Source organism: Dermacentor albipictus, chromosome 4 (genome assembly GCF_038994185.2).
Source record: "Dermacentor albipictus isolate Rhodes 1998 colony chromosome 4, USDA_Dalb.pri_finalv2, whole genome shotgun sequence".
NCBI lineage: Eukaryota > Metazoa > Arthropoda > Arachnida > Ixodida > Ixodidae > Dermacentor > Dermacentor albipictus.
Window position 1 is genome coordinate 122,172,184 of NC_091824.1, and position 24,046 is coordinate 122,196,229.

A 24,046-nucleotide genomic window follows, 5' to 3' on the forward strand; every position below is an offset into this window, starting at 1 on the left:
CTCAGGAAGCTGTTTTCAAAGGTATCGGGAAGCTGTTCACACTCTGCATGCATTACAAGCGCTGTTATGCTTCCACCTTTCCTATTTGCGTTTTCTTTAGTTTGCTGGCTTTCGCGTCGTCTTAGCTTTTTATTTAAGCGGGAAAGCAGCTGCGTGCTCAAAAATGCGTGAAGAGTGGCGCAGCCTACGAAACTGTGGCTCATCCGCGTGTGGACTGTGGCGAGTGCGCAGTGTTCCATTGTTATTCGAAAACAGCGAGACCCGTAATCGCTCGGTATTTTTTGGGGGGCGACTCTGGCCTTGTCGACCAACGCTAAGCGGGACATGACGGCAGTACAGGGATCGTGCAGAGCAAATGTCGTCAATACCATATATTTCTATAGTATTATTTATATTTCAATACCTATATTTCTATATATAATATTTTGCTCTCTGAATCGAATGGGCCGACGACACCTCGTGTGATGACTACGGCAGCAAGGAGACTCTTCAGCCCCTTCTCTGTGACTGTCCTCGCTATTATTTACAGAGACGATCGCTCGCAGTTGCGATGGGGCGCTTTGATTAAAGACTTTTAACAGAAGAAATCATTTCAGAATGTCAGCATCACAAGCCATCGCAGCGGAGGGCGACGAGGGCACTGTCGCAGTTTTTAAGGACAACATACTTGGACGAGCGGCCGTAGCCCGAACTCATGTTTACAGTGCTACAAGTGCTGCTCTGCTGTGCGGTGATAGTAACCAACTGTGATTGTGTATATGTGCTCCCTTTCTTTCTTTCTTTCTTTCTCTCTTTACTTTACTATCACTTTAACTCTCCATATCCACTCTCCACAGCGTAGGTTAGCAAACCGGATCTTCCTCTCTGGTTAACCTCCCTGCCTTTTCCCTTTCTTCTGTCTCTCTCTATACGTCAACAACAACGACGACGACAACAACAACAACAACAACAACAACAACAACAACGAGAATGACAAGGTGACATGGCACAAAGGAGAAAGACGAAAATTATTATTATTATTATTATTATTATTATTATTATTATTATTATTATTATTATTATTATTATTATTATTATTATTATTATTATTATTATTATTATTATTATTATTATTATTATTATTATTATTATTATTATTATTATTATTATTATTATTATTATTATTATTCTGTGTCATGGCTCGCACCAGTGGCAAGCGGCAGAACAAAGAGCTGACTACAACTAAATTTTATATACTTCTTTGCGCTTCTCTCCGTTTCATCATATCACCACACGAACTCGCCAAGCTGTCATTACTTCAGCAGCGACGATGAGAACTATAACATAAAGAACAACAACAAGCGAAATAAAGCCAATTCGAACTGCAGGCGCCGTCGCGCCGCTGCGTACGGCAACGATTAATAATGGTTGTTTTCTACAACGGCACTAGCGTAAGCCGGTGCGAAAGCGAAAATATTCGCAGTACGTTAGCGGAACCCTACCAAAAAAGGCGTGGAATTTTCCACGGCACGTCGCTGACTCTCTGGTCGGAGGCTGCTATAAAACACGCGAGAGTCAAAACTTTTCAGACGTGCCGGGCGGTTGCATTGCGCAGAACGCGCCTTTATCTTTCCCGAGCGAATGTGAGGCCTAAACTTTTACCTGAGTTAGGTCCACGCTGTTCAACGTGACTCGAAAAAAGAATTCACTCGACTCACCGCAGTTTGTCATAATCAACGGCGCCTGGAACTCACGCGAGAAAACTCGAGTCAGCGACAACGTCAAATTCATTTGTCTAACTTGGGGTCATGTTTCTTGTCATCGCGTTTGATTCAAACGCACCATTTTACTCCTTTCGAACGGAGGTACAGGTGCGTTTCCGCGAGCACGAAATGTTTACGAGCGGCGTCAGGAACACTTCAGTTTTAGGTTCGGCGACGTCTTGGAGAACCTTTCAAGACCTCGTTCGCTTCGACGTTCGTAGCAGAATGTCGAAAAAGGAAAATGAATGATCACAACGAGTGAATAGAAGTTAGTCTGTGACAGCTTAGTATTCTTCTTTATTGTTATTGCTTCAGGTCAAGCAGCACGTGACTTCAGCTGGCGTCGGCGTATTCACGTCACGACACGCGACGACCATGTTGTCAGCATAGGCAAAATATGCACCATGGTGAATCCGCTATAATCTGCAATCGCACGAGTGACATTTAGGTTAATTGTAAAACTGCCATTTGGCATCGCCACGCCAACCGGCGCCGCCTGGCACCGCGTGGAGAATCCTTCTCGTGTAGATGTTGGGAGGCCAACATTAGTTCGCGCCCATCTCCGATAGTCATATTCAAATGTAAACGGCAGTGCTTGGCCGAAAATTCTCGATAGTGGGCATCTTTAACGTTGGTAAAACGGGGCTCCAGCAAACGTTCATCAAATCAGTGTGTCGGAGGAATGCAATTAGCCGCCGGCGTAGAACTCTTCTTCCTCGTCATTCCTAGGCCTTCGGGGAAAAACATTACGGTGGTGAAACTCGCTTGAGGAAGAAGTCCCTACTGTTTGGACTTTCAATGCTCGCGTTAAACATAAGGCGGGCGAGCAAAGAACGAACTGCAGAGCAAATGATAAACTACAATTTCAAATTGAAGTTTGCCCGGTTTCACTTCAGCGTACCTCTACAAAGTATTTGTCGTGCCTCGTTCTAGGCACCGCAAACGCTGTTCCCATCTCCACGCAGAGTAAATCTTCCTTTCGCATCAGTTTTCATTTTTTTTTATGTAGTGCACCAGAACACGAGGCGGAGCGTAATCCCGCTCTTTCGGGCGAACCGAGCAGCTGCGAACACGCACGCGGAGCGTCAATATTCTCCGCTCCACATAATTTGGCCCAGAACCACGCGCAGAGAGAGGTGACGTCGACGGCGGACGGCTACTGGCGACGCACAGGCGCTCGCGCTGTCGACAACACGCAAACAATTTCGGAGCTTTCACTTTTCTCCGAAAGCGACAAGACGATCCGCCCGCTAGATAACATGGCCGTAGCGCCGAAGTGAAAGCGTAGAAAAAACAAAAACTGAAAGCGGGGAGACGTTCGCAAGACGAGAAGGGGAGGACTGGGTGGGAGGGAGGAGGGGGGGGGGTGGCAGGAGTGCTTAAAGTACGAGAGCAACAGCATCATCCCGTCTTTGCAACGAGTAACAACGCAGCTATAGCGCCAAAGCGGGAACGTTGTCTGCATCCCGCCGTCTCTTGTTTCTCGCTTTTCTTCTTTTCTGCTTTAGAAAATCGAGAGAAAACAAAGAAAAGAAGCGCCACATTCGCGCGCATCTGTTCTGCCGTTTCATACTTATTTTTCTGTCTCGTAGAACCTGAGTTGTGAAGTGTCCCCTCACTCTCATCCCCTGCGTCCTGGAGAGCGCCGCCGACTCGTCCTCGGTTTTGCGAAACCCTGGCAGGCCACCGCTCGAACCCGCGTGGGAACCGTACCACCTGCATATCGCCCGGCGCGCGCACAACTCGGGAGAACGCGATGCTCCCGCGTTTATGGGGAAGGGCTCCCTCTCCCTTCCCCAACTCCCAGTTGCGTGCTACGGCGGAGCGCCCCTCCTGAGTTGAGCAAAGTAATGGAATCGTCGCGGGACTGCGCGAGTGTTTCTACGCCGTGCTTTCCTTTCTTTTCTTCCTTCCTCTGCTTTTTATTTCCTTTCCGGTTGGAGACGTGCACGCCTCCGGTTTCGAAGCCTTAAGCGACTGCTCGTGGAGTAGCCCGGGCGCTGTCTCTATTTCGAGAGCCTCCTCACGTTGCCCTGTTGCGCCGCGCTCTCTTGACTGACGGTCGTGGAGGCGAGGCCCGTCCGACGGTGCTGCTTCACTCTTGGGTAACCGTGTTTGCCACGGCGTCTGCGAGCGTTAAAACTTGCAGCAAGACTGTGCCGTCTTGTGTGCGCAGCTGTGATCTTGCCGTTGGCTCGTGTGGCCCGCGGCACCGTGTCGACATCGGCGACGGCCTTATAATTGGGGAGATGAGGCAACTCAGTAGCCACGTGTCGCGCAAACAAGACGCGCTCTGGATTTCTCAAGACGATCTTGACAAACGTGGCATTTGCTAACATTTATGCTTGCTCGTGACACCGTTCTTCTTCGCTGACCGAAGCGAACATTTGTTTCGCGCTGCTATTTCTGATGCGGCGTTCGCAAACCGTGTGCGAATAAAACGTTCCAGGCCGATGTTACAAAACTTTAAGCGAACGATTCACAAAGCCGGTGGCTTCTTCGTGCATGCTTGCGTTGGCGAAGCAGACAGCCGTGTTGTATCTATTCAGACTGCTATCGAGCCTCTGACGTCCCGTCCACCTGGGATGCACCGAGACAATGGCTTCGTCATGCATACGTCTTTTCTTTCTGCAAATTCCCCAACCAATTAAAACTCGTTCCTTCCGCAGCTGTGTGACCGTCTTACATAATCATTATTACTATCACGAGAAATGTCGATGACCGAGCGACACGCTCACAACTGGTCCTCGGGAAGGTGCACAACGCTCGGCCTGCTCAAAAGGGGAGTAGACTGGAAGTGCGCAGGAAACGAAGGCAGAAGATTTGCAAAGAACGCCAAAATAAAAGAGATAAGAAATCAAAACACAAACAGATTTGCTGGAGGCGCTGGATCATTTCTGCACCTGAATCTAACCAGACGAGCGTTTTCTCACTCCGCGTCTCACTGCGCGCTTGACGAATGCGGCCATGGCGGCCGGGTGCCGAACCCACGACCTGGTGAAGCAGAAGAAACGCCATAGCCCACAGTATCTGCGTGGCAGGTACACTCGCATCCCCATCTTTTGCTAAGAAGAAGGCAGGAAGACGCCGCATATACTGCGTCTTTTGCAACGCCGTTTCGCAGTGCCGATCATCGAGGAGGTGTTGTCACACACGCAGAAGCTACCGTTTGTGAGAAGCAATAAGATCCTATATTGACAGTGTCAATTAAGGTTCATGCGCTTTCCATTTTTCAGGTTGGATAATGAGATGGAAGAACAGAGCGACGCAGAAGAAACTGTTGATGGCCAATCTATTGCGCGACTAAGATAAAGATCAATAACAGGTACTGAAATCTGAACTGCAGATATAGGCAAACGCCTTACGTGTGGCTTGTGCTGAAAAAGAAAGGCCACGACATTCTTTGCCAAGTCGTTTTTGTCCTCGCCTCGCACAACGTAACTCTTTTGAACCTCCTTTTACAGGTCGAGCTTACAGCCGCGAGCAGCACGGCGAAGTGGCACGAGGGAGGAAGCTGATGACGTCATCCCGAAAATGCTGAAGGAGCCAGAATGAAGTCCCCCTTCAGGAGTCCGGGGCAGCGCAGCCAGCCCGCCCAACCATGGAGTGCTGCTGTGCTGTGGCTGTTCCTTCATTTCGGTGAGCTAGTTCCTCCAGCAGTACGGTAGTTCCAGCCGCATTACACGTGGTTTATTAAGTGCGACATCACGAGAAGTTTGACTACCATAGCCTGCCATCTCAAAGTCGTAGCTGAAAAGCAAAAAGAAACAGCAAGCGAGATAACTCTATGTATATAATAATTCAAATATTCAAGGCCTCTCACAACCGCTTACAAGAAAAGAAACGCGCTACACACACTCTATAAGTATACTAACTTGACATAGATTTGCCAATTTGCACGAACCATGCGTAATAATGAGTGAGTACATGACCTTTGAAAAGTATGAGCAGTCTGTTGAAATAGTTTACTTCGCAAAAAAGCCCATAAGAACGTCAATAACGTTGAAAACTTATCATGGCATTAAACATTATCATGACAGCTACAATAGCTGGCTGGTGCTGTAACAGGCCGCGAAGAACGCTCACTTATGAAGGTGTTATGATTACAAAAAGGCAAAAATGAAAGTCTCTTTATAATAAAGAAGGCTCTATTCATTATTGAGTTCGGAAATGCTATTGGGCATCGGAGGATGCGACGGGGTAGGATAGATGAGGAGTACAGGGACACTGGTGTCGTTGGAGTAGAAGGTGACGTCATAATGTATATGCATCAGGAGCCAAGGTTCTCCCTAAAGTGTTGCGTTAGACCCATTCTTATGCAAGAAATGGCCGCTAGACTTCAACACGCGGCGAGCACATTGGCACTGCGGTGAAACCAGAGGCCCGAGATAACAATTCCCGATAGCGGCCCACGGTCTAACAACGCCACAACGGCAACCATTCACTTCGTCAGAGAAGCCAAGTCACTAGCCGAGTCAAGCAAAGTCGCAAATTGTAAGAGAAGTTTGAAAGCCCGTGTGAGGTATTTCATCACACCGCCTCTGTATGCGTAGAGATAGGATTGTGTAGCTAGTTTTATGCAATCGATCCTCCAAGTCCAGAAACGCAAGCGGGCATGATGCATTGTATGGTCTAAAGGGCAGCTTCAGACTTTATTAATGGATTACCAGCTATCATGCACCTAAGCCTGGCTTCAGACCTTTTGTATTACGCTCTCTTAACTAACCTCATGATTGTTTTCGTTCTTTGAATATCCGTTGTTACTTAGAGCGAATTTTAGCGGCGTACTATTACAGAGCTGGCTGTTAGTTAAAACAACCTAATGAGCTCGACACTGCGGCGAATTTAGAATGTCTAGTCCCGAACATCTCAACTGCAAGGCGACCTTACGCAATTCGGGCACCACTGTAATTACTGCTGCAACTAGTGAAAAATAATGTGCATACAAAGAGAAAAGAACAACTACTTGAACTTCTACAGAAAACCAGCGTTTGTTTTTTGAGCACGTCCTCAATAAAGAAGCTTATTCTGAGCTTGTAGCCACAGACGTTTCCTTAAATAAAATGCACATACGTATATACTTGTGTATCTTGTGCCACAACTCGCATGAAATATACGTTTAAAGAAGTCCCGTGTAGTTAGTGCTTCTTATTAGAATTATTTATAGCAGGGTTTGTACCTGCATGACAGCCATTTCTGCACGAGACTGCAGTTCTATATTACTCCTGAGTAAGACAGCATTCTGATTACATTATTCCTTAAACTGGTATAATTCTGACAGAGCGCATAGACAATGATAGATGATAAGTGGTTTTCGATTCCCTTTCTCACGACTGTTAAAACTATCAAAGTGTTATCAGCTAAGTTAAATAGCCTAAAACGTATCGCTGAATATGGTTGTCTGTACTGCAGAATTACCGTGACCAGTCACCGAAGAAGGAAGTGCATAATGCAACTTCAGTATGAAAACCTGCACCTAGAGAGCGTGAATCGAAATTACAAACACAAGCATAGCGTTAGTTAAGGAAATTCTGGGCAGCTTGATGCCCCGTGAATCGCTTAAGCTGGAGCCCGCGTGCCAATGAGTTTTAATGAGTCCCCATGAGATTTTTCAGGTCGATGTCTCTCGACAAGCCCCGCTAATCTCTAAGGCGCGCTGCATAATCATCTCGACAAATTTCTTGCTTAGACAAGACTTCGCGATCTCACAACGTCATAGGCGTTCTGCAACGTAAAGCGTTCGTTTATGTCGACGTAATGGAAAAAAAATATTTGAAAGAAAAGAAGCATACGTTCATCTGCTTAAAATAAAACTCACTTCCATTTACACAAAACAGCAAATGTCAGTTCACCTAAAATTCAGGCATGGTTATCTAGGTATTAGGACGGTACGTGATCTTCTTAAGTTTTGTTATGAAACACTTTTTCGTGTATACTCTTTTCTTTATTCTTTAATGAGTTTTTGAAGACAACGTCTTTTTTGTCGACTTCAGGTCGATTTGGGGTTCGTTGGATCTGAGTATATGGCCACTTTCGTCCCGTCAAATTAGACAATTTGATGCCTTCTAGTGCACGTACGACAACGAAATTAAGCTTTGGAACGCAAAATACGCGCGGGGTTAACGTAGAACTATGTGCGGAGCAGCAATAATTCGTAATTGGAGCTCAAACTCAGAACTTAAACCCAGATGCACTCCTTCAAACTGCGTGCGCCTAAAACCGGAACCGTAAGTCTGGCTTGACTCAAGGAGAAATATGCGTCGACCCCGGAGATAGTGCAGTCTAAAGATAATGTGAAGTAAAGGTTAAGTAAATGGCTGTATGTAAGAGTAAGATGGCACTAAAGCAGGGTAACGTGGCCTACATGAAGTTAAAGCGACTAAACAATGGTTGACAACGAAGAAAAAGAAGGTCACCAAATGGTACGCTAACACGACCCCGAAACCTTTGTTTTTCTTCGATGCAAACCGCTGTTGAGTCCTTTCTTTTCATTTTAGGTTATGAAGATAAGATGTAGTACTGTAAATACGACAGGATGAAGACACTCCTGGCAACGTAAACGAAACGCGGATCCAACGATACTTATGCCCTCTCAACATCTTCTCAATACCATAGAAGCATCGTTCACGGGATTAATGCACACAATTACGCTCACATTAAGGTCACGAGTCATTCATGAAGTGATATGCTGAAATACTGCCGCGTATTCACATATCAATTCGAGCCAGCGACAAGTAAATATTTTGAGCCTTTTCAGGCGGGGTTAGTTCAATGCATGGGGACACCGTGGCGCCTCCTGTCGCACAACATGCTGTGGCATGAAAGGTCCCGTCCGCCATGAAATGTCAGGCCAATCACACACGCACGTGGAAGGTGCAAAAAAAAGGCGTTCTAGTCTACCTCGAATTTTTCGCGTTCGATTTTACGATGGCAATGGCACCCTGTGTACAGATTCTTCAGGGACAAAGGCCTGAATTCAATAAGCAATTATTACGTTAAATATCAATTGGTAAGGAGAAGCACCAGCCAATAGCAACAGGGAACCCATCATCAGTGAAGGCGGCCGACCTGTGAGAAACAACCTTTAGGAACGAAAAGCTTGGTGAATTCGGCTCCCTGGGTCCGCGTCTCCTGAGTGATAGGAGTTGGGATCCCTGTCACTCATGATAGCAATCGGCGTGATAAGCAGTTGATTGTTACGTCAGCAGCTAATCGAGAATGGCGTTTGCGAAAGAGAAACGCTGATAACAAATGGACGAGAGCTGTCGGTGGGCGCTTTATGAAGAATTGCTGACCATTACAGCAGCATGGCGCTAACAGAGAATCTAAGGCTAGCCGCGACAGGTACGCTCTCCCACCGCGGTTTTAAAAACTCAGCTGGCACAATCAGATGAGTTTCACTACGTGGCTTGTTGTCTTCTCCGGCTGCAAAAAAAAAATACGGGCGTTGGGTACTGCAGCTACGCAGTGCATACATATCGCGTACTCGCGTTATTGCCCCTGTACTCGTGCTATTGCGTACTCGCGCTATGCTGCCCGTTTCCCTCTCATTGTTTCTCTCCTTATTCCTCGTCGCGTGTTCCATCGCTTTCAAGAAGCCTTACCCAACTTGCTCGTTGGACCGCACTGAAGTATCTTGCGCAACCGCCGCTCAAGCGCAATGAATTCGCTGCCCACTGCCGCACAATAGAATCTTCCACTCGACGGACCATTGTTGTCGGAGGGCTTTCCAAAAAAGGACTGTCCCTTTTTTTTTTTTCTGCACGATTGAAGCACATTTGCAGACTTCCCAGACCTCGAAACGAAATGAAAGTTCCTCGCCTTTTGTGTTATCAATTCCAGGGTTTCTTTCAATTCACCTATCATCCACCATTCTAGTCCTATTGGGGAACGAATGCATGCAAATGTCAGTTCAACAAAAAAAGAGAGAAGATAAGAACACTGCGGGCTTCGAGTGAGCATTGCTTCGCGATGCACTCGCATATAAGCCACCAGCGAAAGGCGAAGAGCTCACCGAGTAAGAATCGTGCTCGCAATGAGAGAGAGAGAGAGAGAGAGAGAGAGAGAGAGAGAGAGAGACTCGGGAAGGCTGCGTTAAATTCCTTCGCAAGGCATTTGGCGGCTTCCTTATGGCGGGTATAGTGCGGCGCTAATCTGTCAACGTCGCATTAAAGCGCATTCCTGCAGGAGCCGATAAATAGGACTCATTTCGATCCTCCCGCCCGCCGCCTCCGTCTTCTGTCGAAGTCCTGATGGGCTGCCGGTGAAATGAAGTCGTTGCTGCGCTTCCTTCAAGTACCTTGCCTGGCAAGCCGCCTTTTATGTTTCGCCCTATTATCTCACGGTGTTAAAAAAAAAAAAAGTCGGAGAGCCAGACAGCGCATTTTTTGCCCTTGTTGTCATTTACTTTAAAAGCGAAGGAAGTGGAAGCTTTTAGTAGTACTAACGCGGTAATCTAAGAGGGAATCTACGTGTCAGAACTTTTCGATCCGGAAATTTAATATCGTTCCACTCTTTCGCGAACATTTGTCTCCAGTGTTGAAAACGTTAGAGAAATTAACGCGAACGTTTTCATGTTTTTGGCAAACACCTAAGAATCATTTTTTTTTTTTGGTTCGTTCAGTAGGACATTCTGCGTGGTGCTCATTTCACACAAGCCAAACAGCTTCTGTCGCCAGGCTACTGTGTAAAGATGAAGATCAATAGAGAGTATTTATGGCATGAGAGCCCAAGTTCACAAACGTCTTCGTTTGCAATGCTCTTTCCCATTGGCTGGCCGCCTTCCTGATAATGTGTCCAACGTCACGATTGGCAGAAACTTTCTTTTACGGATAATCTTAGCGTGAGAGCTTTTGCTGAACACGAGCCAAGGCCCGTATTCACAAAAAATTATTCAGTTAGAATTGTTCGTAAGAGCGAATTCCAGTTAATTCTGATGTTGCACATAATATTAGTGAAGGCAGCCAGCTAATCGCGAAGAGTACTTACCAACGAAAGACTTTGTGAATTCCGCTCCAGGGCCCGTATCCACAAAACGTTCTTACGCTAAAAGAGTTCGTGCCATCCAATAGGGATGTAGGACATATTATTAGCGAAGGCAATCAGGCAGTAAAAATTTTCGAATTCGGCCCCAGATTCCTTTTATCAAAGTGCACGTTCCACACAGCGCCCACTCCATACAGGCCTGTGGAACAGAACCCGTATTGACAAAGGGCTCTTACGAAAATTGTGCCAAAGAGCAAATTCTATAGCCAATCCTTGAAATTGAAATTATGGGGTTTTACGTGCCAAAACCACTTTCTGATTATGAGGCACGCCGTAGTGGAGGACTCCGGAAATTTCGACCACCTGGGGTTCTTTAACGTGCACCTAAATCTAAGTACACGGGTGTTTTCGCATTTCGCCCCCATCGCCGCCGTGGCCGGGATTCGATCCCGCGACCTCGTGCTCAGCAGCTTAACACCATAGCCACTGAGCGACCACGGCGGGTTATAGCCAATCCTGATGCTGGACATATTCTTAGCGAAGGCGGCCTCGCCAATTACAAAACACCCTTACAAGCGAAAAGCTTCGAAATCCGACCCGAGAGGCGCAGGCACAGATTCGCTGCGAAATAAGCAGTGCTTCGCCGATGGTTGACACGAGGAATGAATTTATCGCAGAGCAACACAATCGAGAGTATTAGTGCGCTTCCTTAACCCTATGCTATGCGAGTGCATCCTCGAGGTGCAACAGAAGCGGAATTCAATAAGGAAGTGCAAGCGACGGGCGTCTCGCCGAACTAGACGCTAATCAGTCAATTAGGGCGCCACTCTCGCGGGTCCTCCTTTTCCAGCGCAGCTGTACACCGTTCGTTAAAGCCCGTGCGCGCGCGCAGTACGGCCGCGACCAGAGAAACACCAGGCCGAGAGCTGCGCTGCGTTAATCGAGAGAGAGAGAGAATGAGCAACACCTCCGAGCTAAAGCTGATCCAAGACCGTCGTCCATTCCTATATCGAACCCCGCCACGAAGCAAGCAGGCCTCCCAGGTCCTTCTGTTCTGGCTCAGCCTTCAAGTCCCCAATCAAGTTATCGCGGCTTCTAATACCTTTTCTCGGATCGGCTGCTCTGGCTCGCCCCGCAGACGGCGCGCCGACTTGTCCGCGTCTGCTTCCTCCTACCAAAGAGCCCAGCAAAGGGAGTTAGGAAAACTGAGAGAGAGAGAGAGAGAGAGAGAGAGAGCTTTCTTCTTAGGATGCCACACTTACAGTCCGCCCGCCGGCCGCCTTTACGCCACCCAGTTACCCACCATTACTCCTTCCTTTTTCCCTTCTTCGTCCCTTCTTCCCGCAATCTCTGGCGGCGACGGCAATTATCCGGCTCCGTTATTTCGCCGCCCGTTGTTTTGTGTGCGCTGTCTCTCGTCTTGTATCTCTCGATTTTGTACGTTCGCTCGCTTGTTTCTGTCTTGCGCCTTTTGTTTGGGCGTCTATCTCTCTCGCCGGCCCGTTCCGAATCCATTCACCGCTTGGAGAGCGAGCGCGCCGGGGGCTTTATCGGCGCCGATAACGACCGGCTCTCGCAGAGCGCGTGGAGTATGGCCGCGCCGCCGTTGCCGCTACCGCCGTCGAAAGAGGCTGCTCGGGCGCCGCCGCGGACTTTGGCGTCGAGGAGCGCGTCTCCCATAGTTTTCCCGCCCAGCTGCTTGTTCTGTGCAGCCTTGTGTGCAGGCCACGGAACATCAGCTCCGCGCGTTCGTTGTGTGGCGAGGCCAAAGGTATATAGTTGAAGCGCACTTCGAGCAAGCACTGTAGCTGTTGAGAGGATGTATGTGAACTGAATATTGAGCAATTGAACTGCTCTAGTGAAAGTGAAAATACCGAACTGGTTAGGCCGCTGGCACTACGTTAGGGCTAATAACGAAGTAAGATGAATGGCACCTGTACGAGCATCAGCATGCGCGAATCTCTCAAATTTTCTCTAAAGCGAAGCTTTCTTTGCCTCTTCCTTCAACTTCCCCGCTGGTGCTGCTGTCTTGCCGAATAGCTCATACACGGAACAGCACTCACTTCTTTAGTACTCCGACAGAAGTGCTGGCTGCTGGCATTGTTTCGTAAGGAATTACCCAGTTCATGTAACAAATGGTACCTAAAAATTCTCGGTGGAAGAGTATACGTCATCAAGAGCAAAACTCATTTTTTAAACCGAATCTTTCTATGCATGCGTTACCGGGATTTGGCGTGTCTGCTTGGTCGCTCTCTCGCCTAGCGATGTGCAGTTTATTATGGCACGGTCTCCAGGATCGGGCCACCCTAGTGTTCGCGCGAACCATAGAGACAATGTCATAGCAAAGTGGGTCAATCACAGAGAATGTACAATGCACGGTCACGTGGTACACCCCCGGGGTTAAAGCGTCCTGCCCGGCAGGCACGTAATCGCTGTAGTGCAAAACTCTGCGTGCAGAATAGAATAAGTTGTATAGTATTTAATTAACTGTTTCACAAAAGCTTTGTGTCTCATATATTCGAACGTGTGCGTTGAATCTGTATATTTTTAGTGTTTGTTTCTCTATTTCATATTTTGTCTGCCACATTTGCCTTTCCTGTATATGTTATTTTGGGAATTCGTTTTTAAGGCTGCCATTGCGAAGGCTTCATAGCTGTTCCTGGGTACCACGATATTCAATTTATTTATTTATTTATTTATTTATTTATTTATTTATTTATTTATTTATTTATTTATTTATTTATTTATTTATTTATTTATTGTCACTGTCATCGGCATTAAGTTTGGAGGCTCGAAAACAAAAAAGAACAGAGCCGGCAGCTGCAGCTAGCAAGTCCAGCTGCTCTTAAAGGAGGAGAGAATAAAAACATAGAAGCGGAAGAAATAAAGAAGGGAAGAAAAGAGGAAACAAAGATTAAGACGACAGCTCCCAACGACTAAAGTAAAACGACGACAAAAAACGGAACACGGACAAATGGGAACACAAGGAACAAAAACGCGTCGATGTTTTTTAGCAAAATAAATGGAAAATGAAAGCTCAAGAACAGGATAGCACGATATCTCGTCGTTAACTGCACAAGTAGCGTAAGTAGGAAAACAAAAAAAAAGAAAGAAGGAAGCTAATGCATCACGAACGTGAAGCCAACCGACTACTTGATTCCCTCATTATATTACAAGAACCACTTGCGCCAGGATGTATCAAGCAACACTGGCTGGCATGCTTAATGAATCTGCAAATGACGCTACGTAGGTTAAAGTTACTTCATGAGAGCAAAAGCCAGTTGAAGACATTCTAATTTTCTTTTCCAACTTATTTAACTGGTGTTTATTTCGTGATGCATTTGTTCGGTTCGCGTGCTTGTAGTCTAACCGCAGGTCATAAACCACAAAGAAATATCATTAAATAGCGTTTATTTATTTTTTTCCTTTCTTTTTTCTTCGCGCACGTAGGTCATGCTGCAGTGTCAATTACATTCCTGCTCCTCCGTAAGGCATAGTGTAATGAACACCAACACCGCCACGGAGACTCCGCAGATTCGCTTGTGCCTGCCTTTAAGGAACTAATATAATATATGTGCACTAATTATCCCTTGAAACAAGCCTAAGAAACAGTACTGATCATCTTGGCGTCAATTCCTTAACCGCGGTCCCTTCCGAAAGGAAGCCCTCCACTACAGAATCTGACTAATCACTTTTTCCTTCCTATACAATAGCCCACCTCATTACCCGTAATTTCTGTTACAGCGCAAGACGCAGCTTATTCTTATTGCCGGCGCAAGGAAAGAAAAACAAGTACTGTTAGGCGCTTTATGACGTCTTCCCGGGAAAGTTTTCCGATATCTAAATGGTTTAGCATGTGGCACGCCAGCTTGTTTACCCTCGAGTGTTTCCGTATTCAGCTCGGAAAGACGGATGCACTGCTACCTTTGCAAATTAGCGCTAACAAGTTCGTTCACTGCCCCACTAACTAGCAGTTTTCTACCTCGACCCGCAACATACTGCATCGTTAACCCCGCACATTAAGGAGACAGCGTAGAACAGTAACCACAACTTCCATAGTCAAGAAAGGATTAGCTTCGACTAAAGGCTGAACTTCCTCACGCTGCGAGGTTGCAGTACGCCGGCTGCCCAGGACTCGCAATTACCGCGCGGACGCGCTCCCGCGAGACTTCGCCCCTGTGCACGAGCCGATGCAATCCGCATGAATCCGCGTCTTTTCCCAAAGATGTGCGGAGTTCGATCGCGGCTCCTCTGCCCCAGCGCATTGTCGCAGTGCACCGCACTCGCAAGACGCGAAAAGCGCAGCGGCACGTGCTTACGCTCAAGATATGCACGCCGAATCCGTTCGACGGGGCGTTCTATAAATCTCCTTCCCACCCCCCACCCCCCCTACTTTCCCCAACACCCGCTCTCCCATTCCCTTATGGTCGCCGCTAGCCGCGGGACCCTGCATTAATCGCGGTTATCAACCCCGCGTCCGGTGCTCTCGATCGCCGCTCCTCCTTCTCCTTGTCTTTGTCCCGTTTACTTTCTTTCTTTTTCTCTCGTGTTCTCTATCACTACCTCTCTCCCCCTCACGCCTACCACCACTCACAATGTCTTTCCCAACCGGCCATCGCATCTCGCGTAATTCTCTCTCTCTCTCTCTCTCTCTCTCTCTCTCTCTCTCTCTCTCTCTCTCTCTCTCTCTCTCTCTCTCTCTCTCTCTCTCTTCTTTTGGGGGGGGGGAGGGGGGAGTGGCGGCTCCGTGCCGATCGGGAGGTGCGCGAAGACGCCATTATCAACGCCGTCGACGAGACGCGCTCCGGCAAACGCCAGGGTTCCGGCGAACGGAGATCGCTCGTTCTCAGACCCGCCGGCGTCCCTTCGCGAAGCTCGTTCCACGGACTTCAGCGCCGCTGCGTGGTAACTAGCGGCCCGTTCCTCCTCCTCGGTTCGACGTATGCCTCGAGAATGCGTCCGTTTGTCACGCTAATCGCGAGGAGCCGTAATAAACTTACCAGAGGCGGTCGCAGTCGCAATGAAAGCGCTTTAAACGCCGTGAGGAAGGCGATATAGTTGCGGCCAATGGTGAACGAAGGACAATTCATTTTTTTTTTACGGCTTTTCTTTCCTCTAGAGTAGCGAAAGTCGGGGATTTCGGAATGTGGTCAAGTCGGGAGCAAGATTGCGAGCACTCTCTCGATCTTCGCTTGTTGCTTACGATTCGCTATACGTCTGTCTTTTTTTTTTAATCACATTCCGCCTTAAACAATCAGTGCGAAAATTACGTGCCCCTATTTCCCGTGTTCATTGTCTTGCGGCAAGAGTTGACGCTTCACTTATTTCTTCGCAGTCACGTTATCTTACGTTTTCTTCAGTTACAATGGCTGTAATTTGAGAGAAAACTTTATCTGGAGGCAAACCTTGATTTATTTTTAGAAGAGAGAGAGAGAGAGCGCGCAAATGATAAATGAAGGGCAGGGAGGTTAACCAGGAATAAGCCCGATTGGCTACCCTACACTGGGGAAAGCGAAAAGGGGAGAGAAATATTAAAAGAAGAAGAGAAAGTCCACTGGGGGTATCGATCAGTCACTCAGTCCGTATCACAGACGGTGACTCAATCCTATCAGCCTCATTAAAAATCCTGTTAATAGTAGTGCCGTCATTAGGCAACCGCGGAAATTTTTTTAATAAAGTTCCGTGCATAAAGAAACGAGTGTACAACTTAGCAACTTCGTAACAAATATACATATTGCATTTCGTTTAAAAAACTTTATTAACACTGCACTTAAGTAGATAAAATTAGCGCGGAACTTTCTTGATTTTTTTTAACGTATTATATTTTACTCCTATTTGTTCTAGAGCTAAACATTATAATTCAATTCAGTGCGCGTTTTACGTCCTAACGGGTGTAATCGACAGCAGTCTTAACTGTGTAAGCTATTTCGAACATTACAGCGTTTCCGATTTCAATTATCTAAAAGAATATAGAAAATATTATGGCACCTACGAAAAGGCATCCTCATAAAAACACGGAAACAAGGAAAAATGACAAGGACAACTCAGAGGAAGTTGCTTGTGTTACTTCTTCCTTCTCTGTTTATTCCTTATTCAAGTTCAGTTAGTTTTGTTCTTCTTCTTTTTTTCCCTTTTTTTTATAGTTTCATCGACGGCGCGAGTTAGAAAACTCGTGGAATTTGCACGACTTGGAAAGCGAAGTCAGGATTACGCAACTCTCGCATTTCAGGCAAGTGTCTTGACTCCCGCACACGCCAGCACAATGATGCCACAAGCAAGCAAGCGTTCAACGGCAGAAAGAATAAAATAGAGCTCCTTATCCAAACAAGTAGGCTTTGTTGCATGCACAATAGTTCAACGGCAAAGTGTTCTTTACAGGACGCAAGCATCGCGATGTCATTTCCCAGGAAACGAGATTAAGTAACGGTTCCGTCCATTCTCTTTCGGGATCTTAAGTTCGCCCCACGGAACCAATAATAGAATGGCTGCACAAGACTTTCAAAAGTACATCTTCCTAGCTAAAGCAGGGAGCTCTGCCCTCTTACGACCTGTCGTTAAGAAAATTGTCAGTCGTCAACACGTATTTCGTTCGGATCCTTGTTCACGTAACGTGATTAGAGCTCGGAATCGCGCAAAAACGCACGCAATAGCTCCAACCCTCCGCAATGCCAAAGAAGAACTGTAAGCTGTAAGAACTCGATGGTTAAGTTTATTTCGAACGAGAGGTATTGTATGAAGCGTTACGTTTGCGCACTGAGCAAAGCTCAGCACTACCGACAGGAAACATCTTGGGCCGATAGTTATTTCGCGTGTCTACACCTCGTTTGCCTCACAATAATTGCACACATATTTAATTCAACATCACGCCATCGCGTGCGCCTGAAATAGTTCACGCCTCCCCAAAACCAGCTCGTCGATTTTGCCAGCGATGTGCGGAACGTGCTTTGGCACTTTTATTAAAAGTAACTGCATCCCCTAAACAGACTGCATAGGAAAACTAATCACCCTGCCACGAGATTGATGTAGATGATTACGTTTGCGTTATTGTACTAAGAACTGCACCTGGCACTGGTATTTCTTTGATGCTGTTATAAGCCATCGCAGTTGTGAATGCCATGTTGCTTTTTGCGTTTCCTTTCGCTCTTAACAACTTACCGAGGAGCACGTTAATTTGATATGTTTCTACGTTACTTCTATTACTCTTCATAAAAAATTCTAATAGAAAACAAGATACTCCTTTATACTATTTAAAGCTCTGCCACGCGTTTCTCGCTTCAGGTACGTTCCTATAGAAAATTCGCGGTAGAAAGAATAGGAGAGGACGGAGACCATCTCGTTGTTCTGCACTGCGACTATGAACAGCCCTGGTTACACTTCCTTTCCTAAAAAGCTCTAATCGTTACTGCAAGTCAACGTGCCACTCTAAGATCTCAAAACTGGCCCAACGATGGCTAAATAATTTTCGTGGACCTTCCACTACCCGCATTTTGCGCTCTACCTCTTTGCAGCGCCCCACCGCCTACTATCGCTTCCTGCTTCAACTGTAAGCAACTAAGCGCATCACGAACACCTGCTAATCCTCCGCTAGCTTCGAGTTCTCAAAAAATCCAAATTGTTTACCTGTACGCACCGCTCAATTTCTTTTATCGCCGTATTTGCATGGTGGATCTCTACCCGCTAACGACCTCTGCATAATCTTCTTTGACGAGCGTTGTTTCTTTTTTTCTCTCTTTCTTTTTTTATGCAAGGAGCCATTAGCCTTTTATACCACAACACTCCTGCATAGTCGACAACATTATTTTAGACGGCGCGCCACCAGACGCATTATATTTAATAGACGCTTGCCAACACCTGGTCCTGGCGCGCATCTAAGCTCGCGTTAACTATTTACAGGACGGTGTTGAGTGCTGCCGTAGTCTTTTAATAACGACCGACTACGAGCAGTATAGGTGGGTTTGCGCAGCCTGGCGAACAACTTTTCCTCTGCCTTTTTTTCTTCTTCTTCTTCTCATCTCACCACTCCCAAGTCTAAATAACTGCTGTTCCCATGTCGGCAAAGTGGGGCTTTGTTTGCGACAGGCGCTAGTCTGGCTTCTCGTGCGCATAGATCCGGGCTTCGCGGCATCCAACGTTCGCAGTTGCTGCTGCTGCCTTCGATGAAGCTTTAACGTGAGGGGAATTAGCCAGACCCACCGCGCGCGCGGGGGAAAATGGGAAGGTCGCGAGGGGGAGGATACCGGTCCCTCGGGCTTGGCTGAACATTTTCAGTGGAGAATGCACGCAGCATAAAGAGCGAAGCTGCAAGGCGTGCCTGCGTGTCGGCCTGCTGCATTCAGGTGCCGTGATCCCTAAAAACTCTGCTCTAACGAACATTAACGAGCCTAAATGAGAGGTCTAAAACCCGGTCACTCTAAGCGAGTGTGCGCCGAACGCAGTTTGATGATTATATTAAATTGGCAAGAATATTCAGCGCCATCCACAGCGTGTCGGTTGGTGGAAGATGAACGTTTATTTGATAAACTTCCACTTGGCATATGTTATTTTCTTTCGCTCTCTCTCTCTCTCTTTCTTATTACCTGCAGCGGTAGCCCAGTGCCTATGACGTCGCGCTGCATTAGCTTGAAGTCGCGATTTTGGCCCCGGCCGTGGCAGCCGCATTTCTATGGGAGCGAAATTCAAAACACCCGCGTGCTTAGATTGAGGTGCACGCACGTTAAAAAACAACAGGCTGTCATCGTTAATCCAGAATCCCTAATTACGGCGCGCCTCATAATCAGATCCCGACTAAACATGACTGGTTGGTCTCGGGTGGTCATTGATAAGAAAGGAATAGAATCGAGCGAAATGAATCCTGACGTCACTGGCGTGTGTAGCGCCACCTATTATCTCCGCCACTTGCTATATGCGTTAATCAACGTGCAAGAAGCTGCGAAAACGTCTTCACCTTGTACCCTATACAAAGACCGAGCTTCTCTGCATTAAAGAAAGCAAGAAAGCATACTAGCGCAGTTCCTCCCATACACATTTTCGTTTTCAATGTGTTTTGTACTTGTGTGTAGAACTGAAAAACAAAAATTAGCAACGTGAATCAACGAAAGTGAGCCTGGTTACTGCTATGGAGACTAATGTGGAGCAATGGAGATGATCGAAATATTCCATTTCTTCCATTTAAATGGCAAGAAAAAAATTATGTGCTTGCTGTGTTCATTTATTTTCTTCTTCTTCCTTTAGGTCAGACAGCTCATTGTTCGGTTTCTTTTCCGCGGTTGTAGAAAAGCACAAAATGAGCGTACTTTTCAATTAACACGATACGATTATGGCGGGCACTAGTCAGACAATTACGTTCCGTCTCTTCCTGTTTATTTTTCTTTGTTCTTTAAGCTATTCACCACTATAAATGTTCAAAGAAGAAAACCTCCACGTGCCCATTTACTTAAAGAACATGCTTTTCTTGAGTGGGTGTTCTGGTCATTTAGTTGCTACCTTCACTTGAAATAAAAGAACGAAGTCAGATTTTCTTTGAACTGAAACGATATAGTTTTCCCATTCTTTCCTTTGAAGGGGAGTCATTCTTACGAGGCATTCAGTTGAAATTTGAAATAAAAACTAATAATTTAGACGCGCGCGTTCAATGAAAGCACATTTCACTACTGATCGTCGCCAACGACTGGCATCGTACTCTCAAATTGCTTCTCTATTATCTTTTTTTTTTTGCTTTCGGCTTTGACAAAAGCACAGAGCCAACGTAATGCTTCAGCAAAACGCACTTTCGCCACGCGGTCTCCTTCAAAGCATAGATTGATTTCCTGACTTTGCCTTCAGATTAATCAAAACCGGAGAACAAAAAAACTGAACCTACTAATTCGTATGAAAAGACTACGACTACTGTCTCCTTTCCATCTTATCTCTGACTCTCATTTACCTTCTGGGCTTAACATTTTCTGTCGACATGATCCGTCTCTCGCTTCACTTTTTTTTTTCTTTTTTTTAGAGTGACCTACTTGTCTTGCGCGCTTCTTGATCCACACGTGTTCCCAAAGACAGCTTGGTATTTTAAGTCCAGAGGGGCCAGTTCCAGACCTTTTAATCTCCCTTCGATCATTCAGAACTCAGTACTGTAACGAACTGACCTTCAACAAGCTCCCATGAGCACGTGTACGCACGGCTAGCTTTATTTCGTTTTCGCCTTCACCCAATCAACGCGGGGCAAACGGTGTTCCTCCATTCTAAGCATAGCTTGACACTCCGATTGATCTGCCTACGTGTTACTTTGCCTAAGATTGCTTCTCTTCTTTGTTTCGTCATATTGTGAGCCAGATGTTTGGCAGGAGGCAATGTACAATAGAGTTAAATGTGAATGTTATTTTATTTGAGTTAAGCAAACTTGAAAAAAAACGTAGCAACAACAAGCATCTTCGCGCGTCCCTGGCGTCGACATTCTAGCTTTAAAATACCGCGTCAAACGCACTGAGGAACATGTTTTTGACAAATAGCTTAGACGACGAGCCTTGTAGAAGTTTACAAACAAAATGAACATTGCTTTAGGATGCAACTGGCTTCCAGTTCTCAGTATTAATGTAGGCTCTAAACGTTAAAATAAAGAAATTACTTAATAATGTTACCTTAGCGTATAGTACCTAGCTTTTGTTTATCGTGGACAAAGCGTTCTAAAAGGATAATTTAAATCCCGCATAACGGCTTCAAACAAAATTTGTGATAACCTAACCAGGGTCCTTCAATAAACCATCAAAGAACCGTGGCTTAACTTGGAATACATTGTTCATCGCAGCGACAAAGTTGCCAACTCACGTGGTTTCGAAGCCCAATGGTTAAAAGCACGTTATACTCCCCAAAGGAGTCTGCCGCGATGCGGCAACACATTCCGCTACTTGACGTCAACCGCAGTTCGCGCCGCTAGGAGGCGTCGTTCGAACTTCACGGAGGTGATTCCCGGTCATAAAGTCGAGTTTGTGTTCTGCTACGTTTTGAGGCGTAACTTTTTTCCTGTGCAGCTTGTACTATCAGAACCGACTGGAAAAAAGAACAGCGCAGCGCGTACTCTTTATTACAACAAACGGTTGCTAGCGATAAGTAACGGGCACAAGGATACGTGGAGACAAATTTCTTTCTTTCTTTCTTTATTGTTTGTTTCACGGATTCTCTCCGCGTAGGGGGCAGAGGTAAAGGCAAAATGCCTGACAGAGCCTCTGCGCCCCTACAGTTCAAGGCAGCATGACATATCATTCACATACATATTTGTCGAACATATCTTTTACAGCACACAGCAACGAAAAATTCAATGATTCAGAACACATGTCTCCAAAGCATTACTTTTGATTCAACGGGATAGATTTCGAAAAAAGCAGAAGATACATACGCGATAAGTATTACACAACAATAATATTGGCTTACACCAGAAGTCAACAAAGAAGATAAAACCATACAATCACTTGCTCGAAAATAAATAGCACATACAGTAAGTAGATCAGTACATAGAAACATTTCAGAAGAAAAAAAAACGAAGGTTTAGACTGATACACAATGTAAATGCCGAAACAATGGCAAACATGAGTTACAAGCGCTGAAAAAAATCTGTAACATAACTGAGGTTACATGTGTTATCAGGGATGAGCACAAGTTATTCAAAATGAAAATGCAATGTCACTGCCCACTAATAGGTTTTTACAGTCATTTTTGAAGCTGTGGAAGGATTGTGTGTATTGTACGTTAAAGTGATTACTGTTTAATATATTAATCGTTTGATAATTCAATGTTTGCTTTCCGTAATTAGTTCTTGTGGCGGGCTTTACATAGTGTGGTTTACGTATTGGGTATGAGGCGCAACTGTCGACAGGTATTGTGTGCAGCCTATTTTTATATATCCACTGGAGTAGTTTGAAATAATAAACTTGATCTGCTTTAAGCATGCTATATTTAATGAAGAGCGGTTTTGTTCGGAGTCCTCGTTTGTCACCCACATAGTTTTCACACATTCTCAATATTTTCTTTTGTACAAGGATTAGTTTGTTGTAGTTTGAAGCTGTCGTAGTTCCCCAGACTAAAATGCCATAACTGAGTTTTGAATAGAAAAGTGAGTAATATAATGTTTGTTTCAACCAGGTGGGTAGTATATTTTGTATTTTATACATGCAGCCAGTAACTCGAGATAGCTCACTTTTTAATTTGTCAACATGAGTATTCCAAGTAAGGTCCTCTGTAAACCATAAGCCCAAGAACTTTTGCTCTGTAACTTGTTCCAGTAACGTGTCCTCAAAGTGCAGATGAACACAATAGGGGTCTCTTTTATTTGCTGGCTTAAAAATTATATATTTGGTTTTGCTTGTGTTTAAACTCAGCCGGTTGCTTTTAAGCCACCTGGAGAGGTGTAAGAGGTAACTGTTAGCTGATGATTCTATGACCTCTTTTGTAGTGCCAGTAAAGAAGATATTAGTGTCGTCAGCATACATTATTATTTCAGGGGAGTTTGGTATCGACGTTATATCATTTATGTATACAAGAAATAAGAGGGGTCCTAAGATTGATCCTTGAGGAACGCCATATTCGACTTTCAATTTTTGCGATACCAGATTGTCGACGCATACATACTGATACCGATTTGAGAGATATGATGTAATTAAATTCTGTGCTACTCCTCGAACACCATACGCAGCAAGCTTCTTTAAGAGGATATCGTGCTGCACAGTGTCAAATGCTTTTTTTAAATCCAAGAAAATCCCCAGAGTGAGCAGTTTGTTCTCAATATTTTCAATTATTTTGTCCTTTATGTTTGTTAAAGCTAGTTCTGCAGACTTATCCTTTTGAAAGCCATACTGCGACTTCGTGATTATTTTGTGTTTATGAAAAAAAGGCGTAAGCCTATCATTAATAACGCGCTCAAATATCTTGGAAAACACTGGCAAAACAGATATCGGCCTGTAGTTGGTAAGCTTTTTCTCATCGCCACCCTTGTAGACAGGGGTGACCTTAGCTATTTTTAATTCATCTGGGAACTCGCCGCGTGTAAGCATCTCATTTATTATATAGGTTAATACAGGACTTATAAGATGAGCGACATACTTGACAGGTAAGGCCTTTATTTCGTCTTCCCCGCCTGCAGCTTTGTTTTCTAGGGTCATGATAATTGCTTCAATTTCGGTAGGAGTCGCTGGTGTAAGCATTATGGAATCAACCTGCCCTGCAGTCATGAAAATATCCGCTTCCAAGTCTTGTCCACTATATACTCCTGTGCTAACAAAGTGTCGATTCATTTCATTAACAAGCTGTTGCCCAACTACACTGGCATTATCGATTTCAATTTC

The 24,046-nt window shown here is 45.6% G+C and overlaps 1 protein-coding gene across 2 annotated transcripts in view; it reads left to right on the top strand.

Annotated features, from left to right (window-relative positions):
- The window catches only part of LOC135917787 (neuronal acetylcholine receptor subunit alpha-10-like), a 314,970-nt gene that overhangs the window by 248,593 nt on the left and 42,331 nt on the right, over positions 1-24,046 (top strand). For both annotated transcript variants that reach the window (XM_065451392.1, XM_070537539.1), the window contains one exon: positions 5,207-5,381. In XM_065451392.1, the coding sequence (XP_065307464.1) occupies positions 5,294-5,381 (88 nt within the window). In that variant the 5' untranslated portion in view covers positions 5,207-5,293. The remainder of the gene's footprint in view (positions 1-5,206; positions 5,382-24,046) is intronic.